At 40.4% G+C, this 19468-nt stretch overlaps 1 protein-coding gene across 2 annotated transcripts in view; it reads left to right on the top strand.

The window, feature by feature from the left end:
- The window catches only part of LOC129357174 (ataxin-7), a 32806-nt gene that overhangs the window by 8685 nt on the left and 4653 nt on the right, over positions 1–19468 (top strand). The window contains exons 5-13 of one of the 2 annotated variants that reach the window (XM_055026605.1): positions 9066–9170; positions 13789–14068; positions 14966–15086; positions 15195–15303; positions 15625–15707; positions 16438–16718; positions 16827–17016; positions 17103–17224; positions 18091–19243. In XM_055026605.1, coding sequence (XP_054882580.1) covers positions 9066–9170; positions 13789–14068; positions 14966–15086; positions 15195–15303; positions 15625–15707; positions 16438–16718; positions 16827–17016; positions 17103–17224; positions 18091–19243 — 2444 coding nt within the window. Of the gene's footprint in view, positions 1–9065; positions 9171–13788; positions 14069–14965; positions 15304–15624; positions 15708–16437; positions 16719–16826; positions 17017–17102; positions 17225–18090; positions 19244–19468 lie in introns of both variants that reach the window. The other variant, XM_055026604.1, reaches the window with a different exon arrangement.

The raw sequence follows: 19468 nt of genomic DNA, 5'->3' as shown, positions 1-19468 counted from the left end.
CCAAACATACTCACCGCTTATTGTTTTCTCCCTGCAGCACAGATTTAGTACGTTTCTTTATGCATGTGAGGAAATGTCTCAAAAGAAACTACTACATGTGAATTAACAGTAGTGTAACTTCACGTTTGCAGTCTCAAAAATAAAGGCAATTGCAGCCTTTTAAAGCTGGAATTAAATGTAAGCCCGTCAGTTTACATTTAAACCAGTGAAAGGTTGCGACTCAAACAAAATCACAACAAAAATGTCTACTTTGCAAAATAACTCGGATGTCGCCATAAAAACTTTCACTGAGCGACATTAGATAAACGACGTGTCTTCTAAGTAGTTAGAATGCTTGTAAGTGATTGACCTTTTCTTTTATTTATTAAACGCAAAGCCACAATTGTTATTGTACGATATATTTTCTCTAACATAAGAAAACAATGAATACCATGCTGGCTTGAATCAAGGAGACATTCAGCTTCTATTGTTTTGAAAATTCAATTTTTTAGTCGAATCCGGAAATTAAGACTATTTGGTTCATTTGAGACTATATGTGCTTGTTAAAGCAAAACTTAAGCAATGACTTCCTTGAAAATATTGCCTTCACAGGGAAAAAAAAGAAAGTAAATTATACTCTGGATGTTTTAGTTCAAAACAGAAATTCTCAAAACTGCACTCGCAAAAGTGAATAGGAGCTGGTTTTGAGAGGGAGTGCTATTTATCGTAAAATGACTACAGCATAAATGTCAGCTACACACTGATGGTTGCATAGCTAATTTTATTGCTAAGTGTCTCAATGTGTACCATTTAGCATGTAAAAAAAGAGCTTTAAGTTAATTCACTATAAAGTTTCAAAACAGAAATTTAACTCTTTGTAGAAACAAACAATTCTTAATTGAATCTCAGTGTTATATCCTAAAAAAACTCCTCCCTTTTCCAAACCCATCACAGTGTCCCAATTCTAAAAAGGTGGTAGTTACAAAGACTATTTGTAAAAGGAGGATTCTTCTTTCCTTTTGTAAAATTAGCATTAAATTCATTGTAGAAACCAGTCTAAAATGGCTTTTGTCCTGCTCAAGCTTTAAACAATTTTCTTCCATTGTAGGATCACCATTTTATGGATTGAACTTGTGTATTATTACTTCTTACTGCATTATTTTCAACACAACAGAGGGCATATCCTATGCCTTTAGAAGTCAAGTCAGCAAAACAAACAATCCCTGAGCTTTGCCGTTATTTTAGTCCAGATACATTCTTGGAAATACAAAATCGAAATTAAAGAAATAAAATACACAAGACATTAAAAAGGTGTCCCTCATATTTAAAAAACAAATTAAAAACTGCAACTCTTTAAAAAGGGTTGTGTTTTTTTTTTTTTATTAAATAAGATGACTGAGTAATTAACCAGGACTCAGCATGGTCTGAATATTATTTTACACATACTGAGCATGTGTTTTAAGCTGTAGTTTTGTCTAATTGAGTGCAAAATTCAGGAACTATCTGAGGAATCTTTTCTGGAGACCTGGGATTATACACACTCTATAAATATTTGAGCCGACAGCACACAGAATGTGGTCATTTGCCTTTCTGAGCTGCTTGATGTCGGTTTATAATTTATAGATTTGTAACGTCTTGTGTACTGATTCTTGTCCTGATTGCAGGCCAAGATTTTGATTTTGAGTTTAAGGTTATTAGAAGTTATTAGAAGAACGGGCGTCACACACCAAATCAAGTTCAGGACTAGAGAGATTTTTAGTGTTCCATCAGAAGGAAAGATTTGGACATCCAATATTCACACACCATGAACCTGGCTTTAGTTGTCTGGTCGAGTAAAATTATGTGAGTTTAGAAAACCAAAATGTTTTACAAAAGCAACTTTAACAGTTGTCCAGATTGTTGAAATAATAATTTTGCACATAAATTAGGGACACCCATAGATGTCGAATCACAGATACACATTGCAGTTTGTCTAGTGATCGTCGATAGCCGATTGCTCAAGCTCCCTGTCAGGTCCTGCTTTCAGTCTGAAATCTATAAATGTTCTGAGCATCTGATCACCTAGAAGAGTCCTTCCGGATCAGAGTCTTTAAAGGAATTTCGACTGATCCGCCGTAACTGGGTAGGCACAAATGGAGATGCTCATAATGTGAAAGGGTAAAATCAGACCACATCAGAGTAGGACATTCAGCAGAGTCTGATGCAGATAACATGAGGATGACAAATGACCACTGTACAACAAGGGTTGACGTGATTTCGAAGGGCAAGATGTTATTGAATATTGAAGAAATGCTCAGCACACATTCAGTGTCTAGTACTTATGTCATTGACAATGATTTTTAAACCAAGCCCGTTTGTTTCTGTGGTTTTAGCTGCTTGTTTTGAAGTCACACTTGCATTATATTGACTTGTATGATCTGAATGTCTTTTTGAGTCGTCACCAGTCTGAACTGTCTTCCTCAAGCAGCTTCAGAGGTTCTATAACCTAAACACTTGCAGGAACAGCCTTGCTCCCAAGTGTCAAATCGGTGTGAAAGCAGTGTGATCATAAAGTATGGATGTCCCAGGAGCAGGAATTTTAAGTTTAACTTGCATAAACCAGAAGTGAGCTGTGTAGAGTTCTTGCCTACAGGTGCAGTCCCTCAGCAACCCTAAGCTCTTTGTATGTCAAAGATGTAAGCTGCAGATTGATCTTTCTTGTCCTCTAAGTCTGAAAACATGACGCAAGTGCTTTTTGCTGATATAGGCTCCATTCAAGCAGAGGTTTGGAGCTCTCCCTACTTTACCCCGTTTTGTGACCTGCGGCAAAGTTTGCCATATCTTGGAACACCTGCACAATTCTCCCCTTCTCTGTGCTGAATGCAATAGACACGACACTCTCTGGAAAAACACACTGCTGTAAGATCTCTACCAGGTTTTCCATAGGAAGTGTGTTGGAGGCTTTTGTTGATCGCTGTTGTTTTTGGACAGTCTGTGTTGTCCTATAATATCACTCAGTGTATCAACTTTGAATATGAGATTTTTATTATCTAATAAAAATCACTCAAAAATAAATAACCAACATATTTTTATCACAATTTGTCCAAATTAGGGTTGCACAATATATCAGGCATTTTATCTTAACCACTTTATCAATAATGCAAAGAATAAATGACCCAGTGACCAGTGATTAAAATGTGGCAGTTTTCTGACCTCTAATCGACAAATCAGACCGCTAATAAAACCAGAAATTTGCATCAACATGTAAAAGAATAATTAGAGCATTTCTGTTAAGTAATTATGTGCTGTATGGCAATAATATCCTCTTTAGAGCATTGGATGCAGTAGGGGTATATTAAGATGTCTGGCTTGTCACTGAGAATCATTAGTTTTTACATTGCCAAAACAGGATCTTTAAAATGTAATTGAAATTAGGTGAGTGGCTTTTAGGAAAATATTGCAACACTGATGCTGCAAAGTGCTAATACTGAAGTAGATTACAATTAACACTTTTTATTCTTTAGCATCACATAATAACTCTGTTTCTCTATGAACTTCAGTACCTCATTGACTAAAGAAATGTGTGGAGGTTCAGGGAGAGTTAAGAGTCATTTAACTAGCCAGATATGTTGGATAGTAATGAATGAGCGCATAACTCTGGGCATTTTATATCCTTCCAAACGTTGCATCCAAACAGTCTTTTGTAATCTTGATATTGCCATAGCGATTCAATATATTGTGAAGCTCTAGTTAGATTTTTTTTTCCATTATCTTCCCTTTCTATTCTCAATTTTTCTTCTTTTTGCTGTGATCAACATTTACAATTGTCTGTGTATTTATTGTGTCATATTATCAACATTCTGTCTCATGTTTTGTTGTTATTGCTTAGCCCCAATCCCAGTCTAATCTTTATTTACTTTTCACGAGTTTCAGAAAGTTAAGGATTACAGCCAGGCCTTGTGTTTGGTGCTCTGTCTAATATTAAATTCTCATTGGTCAACATGGTGTGTTGTGTACATATGCGAAGACCAATACACTATTCCTGGAAGCTCCGAGTGACAGGAGCGCCTCTTTATTGCCACATGCGTTTGTGTCTTCAAAGAGACGGCTCTTTTAGTTCTAATAGTCTCTCTGCATCCATTTTAAGCAGACTAGTCTTTAGAGGGATTTCTTTGGATCTCTGTGAGGACATGGCATTTGACGGCATATCAGATTAATTCCTCCCCTGGTCAGATGAAGACTGACAGGCAGAGTGGTCGTTTTAAAATTTCTGCTCGGGCTGCTAGATTAGCCGACTTGCAGCCAGCTCAGAACACGTTCTTTGTTATGTAGCAGCGTCTGTCGGTGACGGTTGTCTGTGTCATAGAGGCTGATCAACACATGCTGATCATGCCAGAAGTTTGCCTTCATAAAAACTGTCTGTCTGCACGGATGAGTGTAGAAGGGGTACCAGAAGCGGATGACTTCACCTCTCCATTATGAGTCATCTTTAGATTCCTCCTGTGGCAAAGCTGTGTTTCTACGCAGATCATTACCAGAACACACGCATCGTAGAAATAAAAGCCAATTAATGATTTATGAATTCGGCAGTCTGTTATGGGTTTTTTATGAATTTTACAGTGGCTCTGTCACAGTTAGCAAAGCTGGGATACGCAGCGCCACTGTCAGCCACGGGTCAGACTGCGCCAGCATGTGTGGCGCTCAGAGGCTGTTGGAGCCGCTACGATCACACCTAGCTCATCCATCACTGCCTTGGCTGAGGATGCTGAAATTAACTAGACTCAATGTTTTCCTCTAAGTCTTGCAGGCTCGATTTCTCCTCTTCGTTCTTGTGTTGCCAAGGCCTCTCCCTGGTTCTCAGCTCTTTTAGTTCTGTTATACCTCAAGCTTTGCTAGAGTTTAGGGTTTTCTGTTTTTTGAGCCTGTTTGCCCCACCATCTTCAAATGGGTTGTAAATGGTAAATAACTGAACTTGTATAGCACTTTTACAGTCATTTTAACCACTTAAAGTGCTTTACAACAGAGCCACAACACTGACAAACATTTATACCTACCTACACAGATCTATAGGTCAGTGAAGTGACGTGTTACAGGAGGAAGCTGGAATTGGACCTACGATCATTGCAAGATGGCCACTCTGAGCCACAGTCATTCCTAATAAACGAAGACCACATTGTAAGGTTCCTCCTAGCTAAAAGTACATTGAATTGCCATTGTTACCATGTGCACAATATCACAGTTACAAAGGACAGCACGGATACAATATTTTACAGTCCTAAATATACAAATAATATCTTAAGGCTTGTTAGACTTGCGCTGCATTGATACCTCAATGTGATTCTTTACTCACAAGTCATGTTATTATAAAATCCAACAGCAAAATGACTAATAAATGTTTTCCTGATAAAGCGAAGGCCTAGTTGCACACCCTAAGATTGTCTTAAGAGTGTAAATTACTGAAACTTTAAGGAGAAAAGCAAAATAAGCAAATCATATTTCCAGCCTTTTTTAAATTATATTATCTAAGATAAAAAAAATAGTATTTCTGTATAAATAGCTCTTTTGAGCTAAGAAAAGTAAATCATTTTCTGTGATTTACTGACAGAAAGCCCAGAGATAAATGAACAATCTTTCAGAAATCTCTGAGTTTGGATTTACCAGGTCTGTGTGACTTTACTGCAGTAGAGACCTTGTTCAGCATGGTGGCATTTCGTTTGTTCAAGATACAGATAATAAACTAGTTATTTGATAACCAGGTTTAACAGGTGAAAATCTTTAGGCATTTGTGGTTTTAAATCAGTTTTAAATCCCCCACCTACACTCATGAACTTTTCACTTCATCTGTAGCTAAAACTTCATGATCACCAGCCATTTTTCTGCAAAACCCATTTCCTCTCCTTCACTGCGCTGGTTTGGAGCACACAACCTGCTACCTGCTGCGCATCACAAAACACGATTCCTCTGGACTGGCTTTGGATTTGTGTCACTTTGTTTTAGTCTTTCTGTGATGCATGTGGATCGCTGATACAGTGAAGTATGTTAAAGGTGGGATGTTGAAAAATAAAATAAAAAAAAGAGAAAAGCCCACTCCATTGTGCCTCAAAGTGGAGAAGGGGGTCTCTCTGAAACATTTAATCGGTAAGCTCAGGCTTTGAATATTTGAAGGATAAAAAAAAATCTGATGTTTCATTAAACATCACTTCAGACATGACTGATTTAGAAATTGTCCACTTTATTTTTAGATAAAATACAAGCCTTTCATATCCCACAGAAGATCGTTCCCTCTTTATGCCATGACTCACACCAGACTTTCTACAATAAGCCTTTCCACACCACGGCTACTGAAGGAGATACTTGGCCAACAGGATTCAACCAATTGACATATTAACAAGCTGCAGGCTTGTCAATTCATCCAAACGCTGCCGCTGACCTCTCTGAGGGGGAGCCCAGCAGGTAGATGCTTTTATACGGTCTTTGCTTAATGGCCCTTCTCCCACCCAGACTCAGCCAGTGATGTTTGGAGAACCCTTGACAATCATCGCCAAGTAGCTCTTGGAGAGAGGGGGGCTCCACTTGGCTTCTCTTGTATCCTCTCTCCTCTGCTCATCTCATCCCGGCACCCCAGGCAATCTCTTAATTAGCCTCCTTAATGAGGCGGTTTCTGATTCTGGCTGTAGATTCTCAACACAGAAACTCTGTTCCCGATTTGTAGGAGAGGGGTACAAAAGGTGTGAGGTGGAGTTGGTGGGCGGAGAGGCTGCACACACACTGTCATGTAAAACTATTCATAAACGCCCAACCTTCTTTTTTTTTTTTTTAACTTTTGGTTGTTTTACAACAACAAACGTCAGTGTAGTTTATTTGGATGTTTTATGAGAGTAGTCTGTAATGGCTTTCAGACCACCAAACACAAGTTTGTATTTCTGCCCATATTAGGACTTTGTGCACTTTTGTTTATTTTCGTACCTGCATTTATGGCAAACTCAATCACTTACCCTAACCTTAACCAAAATTTAAACCACATCAAACCTCTACATGTAACCCGTAACTCTTAAAACAGGGTGCCCTTTGCATTAGGACCAGACTTTCTGCCCATAGAGCTCAATGGTCTTCAGAAGGTCAGCGAATATACCACAAATGGTCCCTAAATAGGCTACTTAAACGAGCAAACACATTCACACTACCTTTCTTCAATTACAGCCGCAAGTTTAGTTTAAATTAAAATTGGATGGTCTGGACATTAGGTTGTTTCAAAAACTTCACCTTAGGACTGAAACGATTCCTCGAATGATTTGAGTACCTCGAATATTAAAATCCCTCGAGAAAAATGTACCTGCCTCGAAGCTTAGTTAATTTGTGTTTTATTATTTAGCGCACCGTGTTCCGGCCGGAAGCCTCTGAGGTGTTGACGGCATAACGTCCGATTTTCAAATTCGGGATTTTATTGATTAATGATAATGCCCAGATTTTCATAGTTTTTGGGGGACCAGTAGACATCTTTAAAATGACTGGCGCGATGCCTGGAGTGTGGTAGCTTTTCTCCTCCAGGATCTGCTCGTTCAAAGCGAGCGGCGGTAAGAGCACTGCATGAGTATTTATACAAGTGAGCGGATAGACTGAACATGGCAGGCGGCTGAGTGGTTGATGGCTAAAGTATTAGTGTAACTTTACGCACAATAAATTTAATATCATCTCACCAAACGGGTGGCGGAAAGCATCGTGTCGGTACGTGACTGGTAGATGAGTTTCTGAGTGTAACGAACAAAGAAGCCGTAAATATCCCGAATTGCTGCCCCCGTTCCTACTTTCGTCCCCTGGTCTACCGGTCGTCTCCCTCACATTAGGTTTGTTCATTTTTTTCTTTCCACCCCCATCTGCCACCACGTTGTTTCTCAATGTAAATGCCGTTTCATGGTCATGTGGATTTTCTCTGCCACGCTCAGAATTTTCCATTTTGACTGAAAGATGTCGAACTCCTTCCTGTCTAACGTGTGCTGCGTTCCTTAGTCTTTGTGATGCCTTTGGTTTTTCAGTTTCGTTACTTTTTTGTTGTTGAATATGTTGAAAACGTTGCAAAATATGCTTCCCTATGTCTTTGTGAATTTATCTAAATGAAATGCTTTGAAGTTTGTCGCTTGACAAAATGGGGGAAAAGTTTAATGGGTATGAATCCAAAGCAAGACAATGTAGCATGTTTTTTTCCCCTCCAATTGTTGTTAATGATTGTTTTTCATTAAAACTAAGCTGAGTGTGCTGCAGTAAAGATTTGTGTCCATAAATAAAAGCTATCAGATTTTTCATTGATGATTATCCTAGCAAATATAGCAGTGAGTTGTTCTTCTACGCTCCCTTCTGTCCCTTCCCTCAGAGTTTGTGGTCTGATGTGCAGCCACATTCATTTGATCCCACATATTTCTATTGAACAGCTTTTGGGAAGTGTTTTGGACTTGTTGGGACTTGCTAAAGAAAAAGTTGTGCAAATGTCAGAAATTGAGTCATATGTGCTTGAAGTCTTTAAAATTTTTAATTAGACCATAGATTCCTAAAGTCCAACGTAACAATCAGCTTTTGCACATAACGTTAAGACATCCAGCTTTCTGTTGCTACCAGTTTTCTTTGTGTCATTAAGGTGGTCCAGTTAGCCTGGGTAAAACTTTATTCAGCCTGTAGGTTTGAGTGACCTATTTCTGATTCTTATCTCATTTACTTCAGCATTTCTCTTATTTTGATGTTTGTCACTGCTCTCCTTGGCAAATAGAAACCTATTGCTGATCTGTGTTTCCAGCTCCCTCCCATGTAAGAGCAAAGTCCCTTGAGCAGATTTTACTTGGCAGTTTGACACAAAGTAGTCTGTAACTCTGTAACATACTAAATAAATATATTGTAATGTGTAAATTAGCTTTTAAAACTAAATTGCTAACAGTTTGTGGTCTGGTGATCTTTTCATTCATGCACATTAAAAAAAGGGAGTTCCTTTATGCTGAGATGAACCTGTTTGGAGCCACCACAAAGCTATTACAACAAATGACTGTTTCAGAGATAAATGAATGCGCAGGTTGAACTTGTTTTCCCCTCCTTAACTAGTGCTCTCTGTCCACCATTTACAGACATGCCCATATTTGGTCAGTGTCCCGCACAGGATGACTTCTACCTGGTGATGTGCAGCCACTGCGGTCATGTGGTCAAGCCACAAGCCTTCCAAGCACACTACGGTAAGTGTGACACAAAGGCTGATTGTCACGACACTGTGAGCCTGGGTTTACAAAACTTAAGTCAAGGTTTTGGGAACGCTGCTGATGGATGTACAGCCTCTGAGTCATGCGGCTTGTTTTGTTCTTTCTGAGGATATTTAATGGATGTTTTTTTGTTACAGTTGATGGCTGATGCTTATTTGTGTAGTTAACCAGGTAAAGCAGGGGTGTCAGATGCATTGTCATTTTGGGCCGTATCAACGTCATAAATGTCCTCAAAAGGTCAGTTGTGGTAGAATGCATTGATAAATGTCCCAATTACAAACTGTTAAAAAGTGAATAAATAGCTGTCTCTACATTGCATTGGTACTTGTTAAAGTTAAATAATATTGAGTATTGTATTTTCACAACTCTAAGGCGCACATAAAAGTCTTAGATTTTCTTCAAAATGTACAGTGCGCCCTGTGTGTGCAGAGACGTAGTAGAGAACACCATAAGAACGTTAAAGGAGGAAGTTTAGGAGTTGATTTTACATGAAAGAACCGGTATGTGCGTGATGCAGAACACCGTTGTTTTAACAACCCTGAAAATGGCAAAGAGACGCTTATGAAGCACAGTTTAAACTGAAGGCCATCAGCTACATGGAGGAACATGAAAATCAAGACGCCATGAGAGAATTTAAGATTAATGAAATCATGGTTCGCAAGTGGAGGAAGCTGGAAAACGAGCTCCGACAGGTCAAGAAGACGCAGCTGAGTTTCCGCGGACATAAGGCAAGGTGGCCCGAGTTGGAGGAAAGTCTCGAGCAGTGGATTATCATGCAAAGAACGAGTGGGCGAAGCGTTTCGACTAAAAGCAGAATCACTAGCAGAAGAAATGAAAATTGAACACTTCCAAGGAGGTCCGTCTTAGTGCTTTCGTTTCATGAAACGGTGCCATTTTTCCATCCGGACCAGGACTACGGTAGCGTAGCAACTTCCAGCGGATTATAATGAAAAGCTGGCCGTCTTCCGCTCCTTCTGCAGCAAACACATCCAGCCCAGCCACATCACTAACATGGACAAGGTACCGCTCACTTTCGACATCCCGGTGAGTCACACTGTGGTGAAGAAGGGGACCAACAAGGGTTTTATATACGGATTGCATATAAAACCTGCGCCCTGTAATCAGGTGTGCCTTATGTGTTTGTTAAATACAGTGATGGCACACGTAACTGAGACTGCGCCTTTTAGCACCGTGTGCCTTATGGTCGTGAAAATACCGTATATTTAAAAATTATTTAGCAGTGTACAGATTTTTTAAACAAAAGCTACGACTTGATTAATAAAATAGCATTAATCTTGAAGGTTAAAATATCAAATTTGTGTTGCAAACATGCTTTTAATCCATTGCTTTGCCACAAAGTCAACAATCTGATGTTTTTCATTTTTGGATTTCTTTGTTTGTCTTCAGACTTAAGGAAAGCGCTTCAGCGTTACATGATTTGTGGTGCAACATTTACTGTTTCCTAGTTTCTGTTGCTGTGATAGTGACGTCCACTTACATATTGATCTTTTCTGTCATTCCTTTGCCATTTCTCATTCCTACCAGAAACCTGAAATACTGCCAAATAAATGATTTAAGAGTAGCTGGGGCATCTTCTATTTCAACTACATCAGGCGAAACCATGCTTTACACCTGTTTAAAGCTAATTTAACAAAAACTCCCACATCACATGTCACTGTTGATGTCAATTGTACATTTATAAAACATTAATTAAATAAGCTGACTAAAGTGTGAAATATTTTAGACAAAAACAAAAAGCAAAATGAGTAAATTACACTAAACGGACGAAAAACATTTACATCAACTATTCAACAAAAAGTTAAATAAGAGCTAATTGATTTTTAAAAGAATCTCCACACGTACTGTAAATTATTTTTAAAAGAGGAAGGACATCAGATGAAGCCTGACAAACATTTTTAAAATCAATGCAGAAAATATATCATTGGAGCTGTTCCAGGACCCAATTTCAGTCTCAATCTGAGGTGCCTTCCTTCCTTTTATTTTTTAAATCAATACTTGATAAAGTACCATTTTAATGCCAGTATTTGTCAGCGGATTCTTCTCAGTGCTTTCTATCCTCTCTAAAGTGTGACACCTGTAATTCTTGTCAAGGTCAGCCACCAGGGGGAGGCAGAACAGCGTGGTGCTCCTGCAAGGAATCACCTTTACAATTATGCTAACAAGGTTCACTTGACTCCTCCTACGTCGTTAAACATTATCACCAGTGAGGGATATATTATTTCTGATCTGCTTCACCATGTACATTGGCTGTCAATCCTGTCAGGGTGATTGTTAATTTGAGACATGGGGGGAACTGGAGGTTAGTCCCGTGACAGTAAATGAAATTAAAGCCGCACTGACAGCGTCCCAGCAGGTGACTGCCAGACTGTTATAGATTCAAAGTCTGGTCATATATAGCAAGCATCCGTAATGAGTCATTTACAGAGATTTTAACATGTTTCAGTTGTGCAATGATGAGTTGTACAACCATATTGTCTGCCAATGTACAAATTATTTTTCTATTTCCCAACATGCTAGTAGCAGCTTTAAATCCCGTTATTGAAGCTTTTCAGGAGCTGAGGATTCACCCTCTGCAGTAATTCTAAGTAAATCCTCATATTTGCATTTTTCTATTTTTCTGATTCCCCCCCCCCCCCCCGTCTCTTAATTCACTTTTTGTATCAAATTAGTTGCAGATACGCTTCGGTTTGAATAATTTTTTTTTTTTTTTGTTTCAACTCTGCAACAAAAGTGTCAAATTAAAGTGCAGCTCTGCAGCCGTACGCGGCCATACAGATTAGCAGGTCTCTTGCTGAGCTTTTACTCCATGTTCTTCCCTCTGATGTCGTTATGGGAATTGGCCATGCTGAGTTAACACCGGGGCAGAAGCACTGATCTCGGTACCATCCAGATCGTCTCAATATGATGTGAACGTGCTTCTTTGAGCCCATCTGTCTTCTGGAAGGTGTTTGAGCTTCTGCGGCTGATCCCAGCAGGGGGGATGAGGTTGGGGGGGGGGTGACTACAAGACGGGACTCTGCAAGCGCCCGTTCACTTTACTGCCCTTTCATAAATCTGTTGAACAGGTGCAGATCTGGTCTTATAGACTTCCACAAATATGTTTTGGGTTTTTTTTTCTTTTCTTTTTTCTTGGATGAATGCATTTGAATTGCTTTATTTACTGACAAGTGTATTCTGAATATATTTAGGATATTTTAGGTGTTGTTTTAAGATTATAACCAGTATGGAAGTACGGCCTTTGATTTGTGTTAATTTTTTTAACTATTTATTAGTAATGATTGTTCTTATTGCAGCTTCCATACACTTGCCATAGTTTAATTGTCTGATAAAACTTCAGACTAAGCTTCAGTGTTAAAAACATTTTTCTTTCTCTCGTGTTGGAGCAGAGGACATCAACAATAACAATGTCAGAGTAAGTCCTGAATTTGTCTTCAGACCCCTGATTTGCTTTATTTCTAAAATTAGCAGCTGAGAGTCCCGTTACGAGACCCAACGTTTCTGTGGTCGCCTCCTGGGATTCTGGATCGTCTGTGACACACAACCATGTCTTTCATTCTGGAAAACCCTCAACTGATCAGCGTTTGTTTCGGATCTGACGTGATATTTCATTCTTCTATTTTTGTCCCTTTTTTCCCCCTGCACAACAAAGACTCGCCCTAACCTTTCCTTCTCCCGTGCAGCCTTTTATCAGTCTGCACGGCTGCTATTGAGTGATGCTCAGTCTGGAAATAAAGCTCTTGACCTATTGGCTGCTTCTATTTCAGGCTGTGGAGGCATGAATCACAAAATGCGTCTTTTCTTGTTGTTAGGGGGAAAACCTGTTCAGTGCTTTAAAGAAGAATATCTACATCTCTGTTGGCCTGCTCATGCCTCATTGTGATCAAGTCTGTCTAAGAAAATTTCATAAGGGCTGGGTACCTTAAGGAGTATTTTTACTTTACTGACCTTTTTACTTTTACTTGAGTAAATGTATAATGAAGTATTGCTACTATTACTTGAGTAAAATTTCTGGATTCTCTACACTGAATGAAGAACAAACTACAATATTTTAACCAAAAATTCACCAGACAAAGATCTGCAGTTAAAAAAAAAGGTTTTATTGGCTTTAGTGGCCTTTATTTGAAAGTAGTTCAACAGGATAATGAGAGAGAGGGAAGACATGCGACAAATGTCGCCAGGCCAGGAATCGAACCTGCGACCGCTGCCACGAGGACTAAAGCCTCAATATGTGGGTCATGCTTCGCCACCATGACAGCACCCTCTGCTCACCTGTAGTTTTTGTTAGTTTAGGTTTTCTTTTTCTTTTGTTTTTAGTGAAAAACTAATTTGGAATATTTTCTTTTGCCTATTTTTGTTATTATTACTTGTATGAATTATTGCTATTTTTGTCTTTGAAATACCAGAAATTCCACTTAATTTTACATTTAGGTCCGTCTGATGATGTCATTTTCGAATATTGAGTAGACCTTTTAGAAAATACTTTTTTACTCTCACTCGAGTAATTTCTTGGACAGTTACCTTTTACTTGAGTAAAAATTTGTTGATGTCAGTCTGTTTGGTGCCGTTATTGCAGAGAGAAGGCACAGTTCCACCAGCAAGCCGGTCTCGACGTCGCCCTTCCCGGTGTCGGGTAGAAACCGAAGTGCCGGCAGCGGACTGAGCTCGGGTTCCGTGGCCGGCGTTCCAAGTGGAGGGATCCCCGGCCGAACATCTACTGCCCTCTCCAGCGTGTCGTCGTCTTCGTCGTCCTCCTCCTCCAATCCCAAATTTCCGAAATCAGCCAAAGACAAGCTGCAGACCATTCAGCGAAGGCCTCCCCACTCCACATGCAGGACGGGCCCATCTGACAAAATGTAAGTCTTCATCCTTTTGTTGTTCCAACTTTTCTGGGAATTGTGAATTCTTTATTGTTCAACATAAACTTCTTGTGTGTTGGTATCATACTTTTTGTTGCTCACAATTTTCTTCCTTGTGCATTAGTGGTTCTAACACAAGATATGATAGTTGTAGGGCTGGGCGATTTGGCTTAAAAACAATATCTCCGTTTTTTTCCGCATATGATACAATTTTAATAAATGTTTCTGTCTTGCTTTCTTTTCCAAAAAAAAAAAAAGTTGAAAATAAAGTATTTTCAAAGAGTGGCTTTCATTTCAGTCATTGCTCCTGAGAGTTGTGCAACGGAGTACAAGTGTTTAATTATCTTGTTTAATTATTGGAATAAAGTCATAATATTATCTGAATAATGATGGAATTTTACCAGAATAACATCTTAAAATTAAGAAGAAAAAAATGTGTTTAATGAGAAAAAAGCTTCTAAATCTGGCATGACGATCTCAGTCTGTGTGATTCTTTCGTCGCAGTAGACTCAGTCATTACTGATGTGGTAAAAGATGAAATATGTCCTGGCCTATAAAACCGACATCAGGATGCAAACATTTCTCATTTCAATTTTTTATTTGTTGTGGTCAAGTTCTCATCAAATTTCTAAACTTATAACTTTATTAACATAATTAAAAATAATAAATGAATTGTATCCTGAAGTTGACATGAATTCAAAGTGGAAAATAAACAGAAGCTGGTAAATATGCTAGTCAAAAAGATGGCTCCCAGAAATCTCTCCAAAATGATTCCCCATTTTGGGGAAAAGAAGGAAGATACAGATATTTCAAAAAAATGTAATATTCAGATCCATAAAATCGGCCCTGGCTTTCTCGAGTTTCACATTTCATATCTGTCACTTTCTCTTCCAGTCCAGCTGTGAAGGTGGAGAAGATGCACCTGAAGGTGGAGTCGTCAGTGAAGCCTCTGCAGGCTCCCTCCGCCTCCACCGCCGCCACTTCCTCCTCCTCTACGCCCTCTTCTAACACCACTGTGAGCACTGCCGCCATCACGACCCCCACGTCGTCGTCGTCCTCATCATTGCCGTCATCATCATCATCAGCCCTTAAACCAGGCCTTAACTGTCCCCTCATACCAAAGCCTCCATTGCTGGTATCTGGTCCCATTCCCAACGGCAAGAGCCTCCCCGCAGACAAGAAGCAAGACAGCAGCACCAGTAGCAAACGCCACGTTAACAAGAAGGTCTCAGGTCAGTCGGAAGGGGAACAAAGACACCTTTTTTTTTTTTTTTTTTAATCCAGATTATTTTAATTTAATACCATCACGATTGCTGTCTTTTGTTGTTCTTCAATCATCTAACTCTTCTAGATATTCATGTTTCTTTCTTGCAGTATTTTTCAATTTTCATGTATTACATCAGCTCCCTAATTTGTTCATCTTAGAAATACCACCTCTAACAGATCTCATCTGATTAACGTTTCAGAAACAGACAGATACACAGGATATGTTGGTAACGAACGAGCTAACGTGTTGTTGTTTTGTTTTTTACCCTGACTTTTTGTGCTTGTAGAGCGCGAGTTCAATCCTGATATTCACTGTGGCGTTATGGATGCTACAGGTCGGAAACCCTGCACAAGATCACTAACATGCAAGGTAACCACACTGCTTGTACCTCAGCAAATGAGCAAATGCTGAACAGACATTTGCTCGTGGAAATTTCACTTCAAACTCGAATTTCCACAATTTTCCTAAGAAACATTCTGAGATCAATCTCAAAATTATTATTTTTTTGGGCGGATATTCTCATTTTTCTGTCTATGGTGAAACTCAGTAAAGTTTTCACCTTCAAACCAACTGACGGTTTAATGTCCTTAGTCTCTTTCAAGAAAACATTTCTGTCATTTCTGCTGGTTAAAAATTAATTGTCTACTATTATTGGTTTTTGTGTTGTTGTTGCTTTTTTTTAAAATTGTAATCAGAATTGTAATTTATCACAATGACGACTAGTGCTGAAACGGTTAATCGGATTAATGAATGAATGGATTATTGAAATAACAATCATTTAGTCATTAAACAGCCAATTGCTGAAGGAACAACACACTCTGAGCAGTAATTAAGCGGAAGATGTACAAAAGTATTTACATTTACGATAAAAACTTTTAGCACAGTTTTAGCTTTACCTGCTTCAAATTCTGTAAAAAAAAAAAACTACAACTATGTTACTATGTAACAAATTATTACTAATCACAGCTTGGTCCTACACTGCACTGTGTTGTTGATGAGTCGAGCAGAAATTTAAATGAATGGTTGAGTGGAAGGAAAAAGTGTGGTGAGGAAAAAAGTTGCAGCCGTTTGCATGACCATTTGTTTAACGCCCCTGCAGACACATTCCTTAGGCCATCGGAGGGCCGTGCCTGGGCGAAGGAAGCGCTTCGACATTTTGCTGGCAGAACACAAGAACAGAACGAGAGAACGGGACAGGGAACGAGAACTGCACCAAGCCCATTCCCAGCAAACTGCCCCCCTCAGGGACCCACACCCCTCTCCCCAGCTCGCCCCTAGCCATGACACCCACCCGGTTTCTCATGGCAACGGACCAGCCCCTGATACCACAAAGCCTTTGTCACTCGGAAAGTCCAAATTTCACAGTCCTGGTCTTCCTCGGTAAGCACCGCGCTGCGTTTGTTCAAACACTTTTGTGTCCTGCTTGCGTGGTTTTCTGAAACAGTTAGCATGTTTCTGTGAACACTTGTGTCCATCTGTGTCAATCAGACTGAACAACAGTCACGCTGGAGGTTCCTCTGGGGATCCTTCAGTAGTCCACGAGTCCCTGCACCATCCCCAGCCCACCCCAGACGTTTTATCCAGACCCTCAAGTGACGAGGGAGAGAACGAGGAGCGGGAAGATGGCACGGACAAACTGGACTTTCTCTATTCAGGTTACCACCCACGACCGGCAGCTGTAAGTCCTATTAGCACACTTTCCTTTTCTTTTACACAAAGACAGGCTGTTTTTGTTTCTCACCCAAACCCCATCTCTCTTCCCAGTACTGTACCTTTGGAAGTCGACTGATGGGGAGAGGCTTTTACTCCTTTGATAGGCGGTGGGACAGAGTGCGATGTGCCCTGACCACCATGATGGAAAAGCATGTTAACTCTCAGATGTGGAAGTGAGAATCTCTAGTTTTTGTTCAGTTTCAGCACCACAAATTGACTGCAATAGTCTAGAAAAGTGTGTGACTTGTTTGTTTTTAATCATTTTTCAGCTCCTGTTGTGTGAAAAAATATGGAAAAAAGTTTGGAGTTTTCAGATTTTTTTTTCCCAAAGTAAAAAAGAATCCAATAATTCTTAGCAAATTTAGTTATTTTCAGTGATTTATAGGTTTCATTTGCTAAACCAGATACTGATTTTAACTCATTCGTGATCAGAATTTACTGTGTTCATTTACCAATTGAACAATTGAATACAGAAGTGTTCTGCTTCACTGCCTTTTTGCTGTCTCTACTTCTTAAAATTCACTTTATCAGCTCTTTGAATGTTGTTTAAAAAATGTGCAAACTTTAAATGTAATAAAATACAAGACTTAGTTGTTTTTTATTATACTGATTTAAAAGCAGTTAATTTGCTTTTTATCACACTCCTAGAACAATTATTTATGATACTTTAAACATAAATGACCAGAATGTTATAAGAAGCACATAATGATATCTAGAACTTTTGAGTCTGCTAAAGTATAAAATCTTACAATGAAGTATGTGTGGATGTCAATATGCAACTGAAGTATTTTATCTTAAATCTAGAAAGAGAAACATCAGCTTTAAAAAGCATTTCTCTTGTCCACATTTTGACACGTTACAAACGTTAGCTTCATTGTGTTTTATTGAAATTTTATAGTATGAATCCTTTCCAAAAGCACATTGAGACAGCAAAAAGACGCCTTATAGCCTTCAACTTCAGTTGTTTTGGGAAAGGCGCAAAAGGTTTTAGTTTGTATTAAAAAAGAAAGTAATGATTCCTGTGTTTCTTGCTGTGCAGGAAAATCCCCCTGGCCTTGGAGAATTCATCTCTCACACCCCTCCACAGGACAAGCACAAATTCCCACGGTAGCACTCCCTCGTCAGGCTTCCTGAGCCCCCCGGCGACCTTGCCCCAAAGCCCCTATAGCCAATCTGTCGAGAGCAGGTCATCGCTCTCCTACGGGACCACTTTAAACGCTCACAGCTCCCTCCAGGGTGGAACTGAGCACCCGGCCTACGGCACCACGCAGGCCAGACAAGTGTCTTCGTTGCCGCAGATGCCTTCAGCCCACTTGTCCTCATCCTCGTCTTCTTCAGCTGCTTCGCTCGCCTCAGGCCGGGCGCTGAAGTCCCGTTCATCCAGCAGCAGCAGCGCCGCTACCAAATCATCTTCCTCATCCTTCAAGCCCAAGGAGCTCTCCTCTGGCTCCTCCGCGCCTGTCGTACCGAACTCCACCAGCGGGGGCAGCGCTGGAGCGAATAACAGTAGCAGCACTAGCTTCAGTTCGGGAAAGAAGAGGAAGAACAGTTCTCTCCTTTCTTCATCCCATTGCTCTTCTGAATCCTCTTCTTACGCCGGTGCCCCTTCGTCCTCCTCCTCCTCCTCGTTCAAGAAGAACTGTGCAAACGTGGGCAGCTCAGGGAGCACCTACCATCACGGCTCGTTGGGAGCTTCGTCTTCGCTGTCCTCCTCCCACAGCGGCGTTCACAGCGTAGGGCTGAACTGCGGCCCCAGTGCGCGGACCAACTCGCTCAGCCTCAAGGCGGAGCCTTCGGCGGGCGGCTCGTCCGGGCCGCCGGCGCGGGGCCCGCCCTCGGGCAGCCCCGCCGAGTCCATAAAGCGAATGAGCGTGGTGATGAACAGCAGCGACTCGACGCTCTCTCTGGGGCCGTTCGTCCACCACCAGCCCGCTTCGTCGTCGGACCACCACGCCAACTTCAGCCACCACTCAGCAGACGGTCGCCTGGAGGCCAAGAAGCGGAAAAGCTCCTCTGCCTCCGGCGGCGTCAACAGCGGAGGCGGAGGTCTGGGTAGGGAAGGAGCAGCAGGAGGAACCGGACCGGGCCGGCCCAAAATGACCAAGTCCCCCGCTCTTAACAACATCCACGGGAAGCACAGCCGGAGCATTCCAGGGACGCCGGGTCTGGCCAACAACTCTCATTTACATCAGGTCAGTGTCCCATATGTAAACGTGTCTGTGCCACGATAAATATATCTGTGCAATTAATTGTCCAAGAAATGATTGCGATAAATGATAATATTGTCGATATTTTCAACCAAAGTAAAGATAATGGCGTAATAATGCAAGTACACAAAGTCAAAGATCACTAAAATAATTTCTGATGAACATTTTAACACTGGAACTGGAGGATATATAAAGATACAAATGCATGAG

Source organism: Poeciliopsis prolifica, unplaced genomic scaffold (genome assembly GCF_027474105.1).
Source record: "Poeciliopsis prolifica strain line A6 unplaced genomic scaffold, Auburn_PproV2 SCAFFOLD003, whole genome shotgun sequence".
NCBI lineage: Eukaryota > Metazoa > Chordata > Actinopteri > Cyprinodontiformes > Poeciliidae > Poeciliopsis > Poeciliopsis prolifica.
This window is presented reverse-complemented; position numbering and strand designations above follow the sequence as displayed.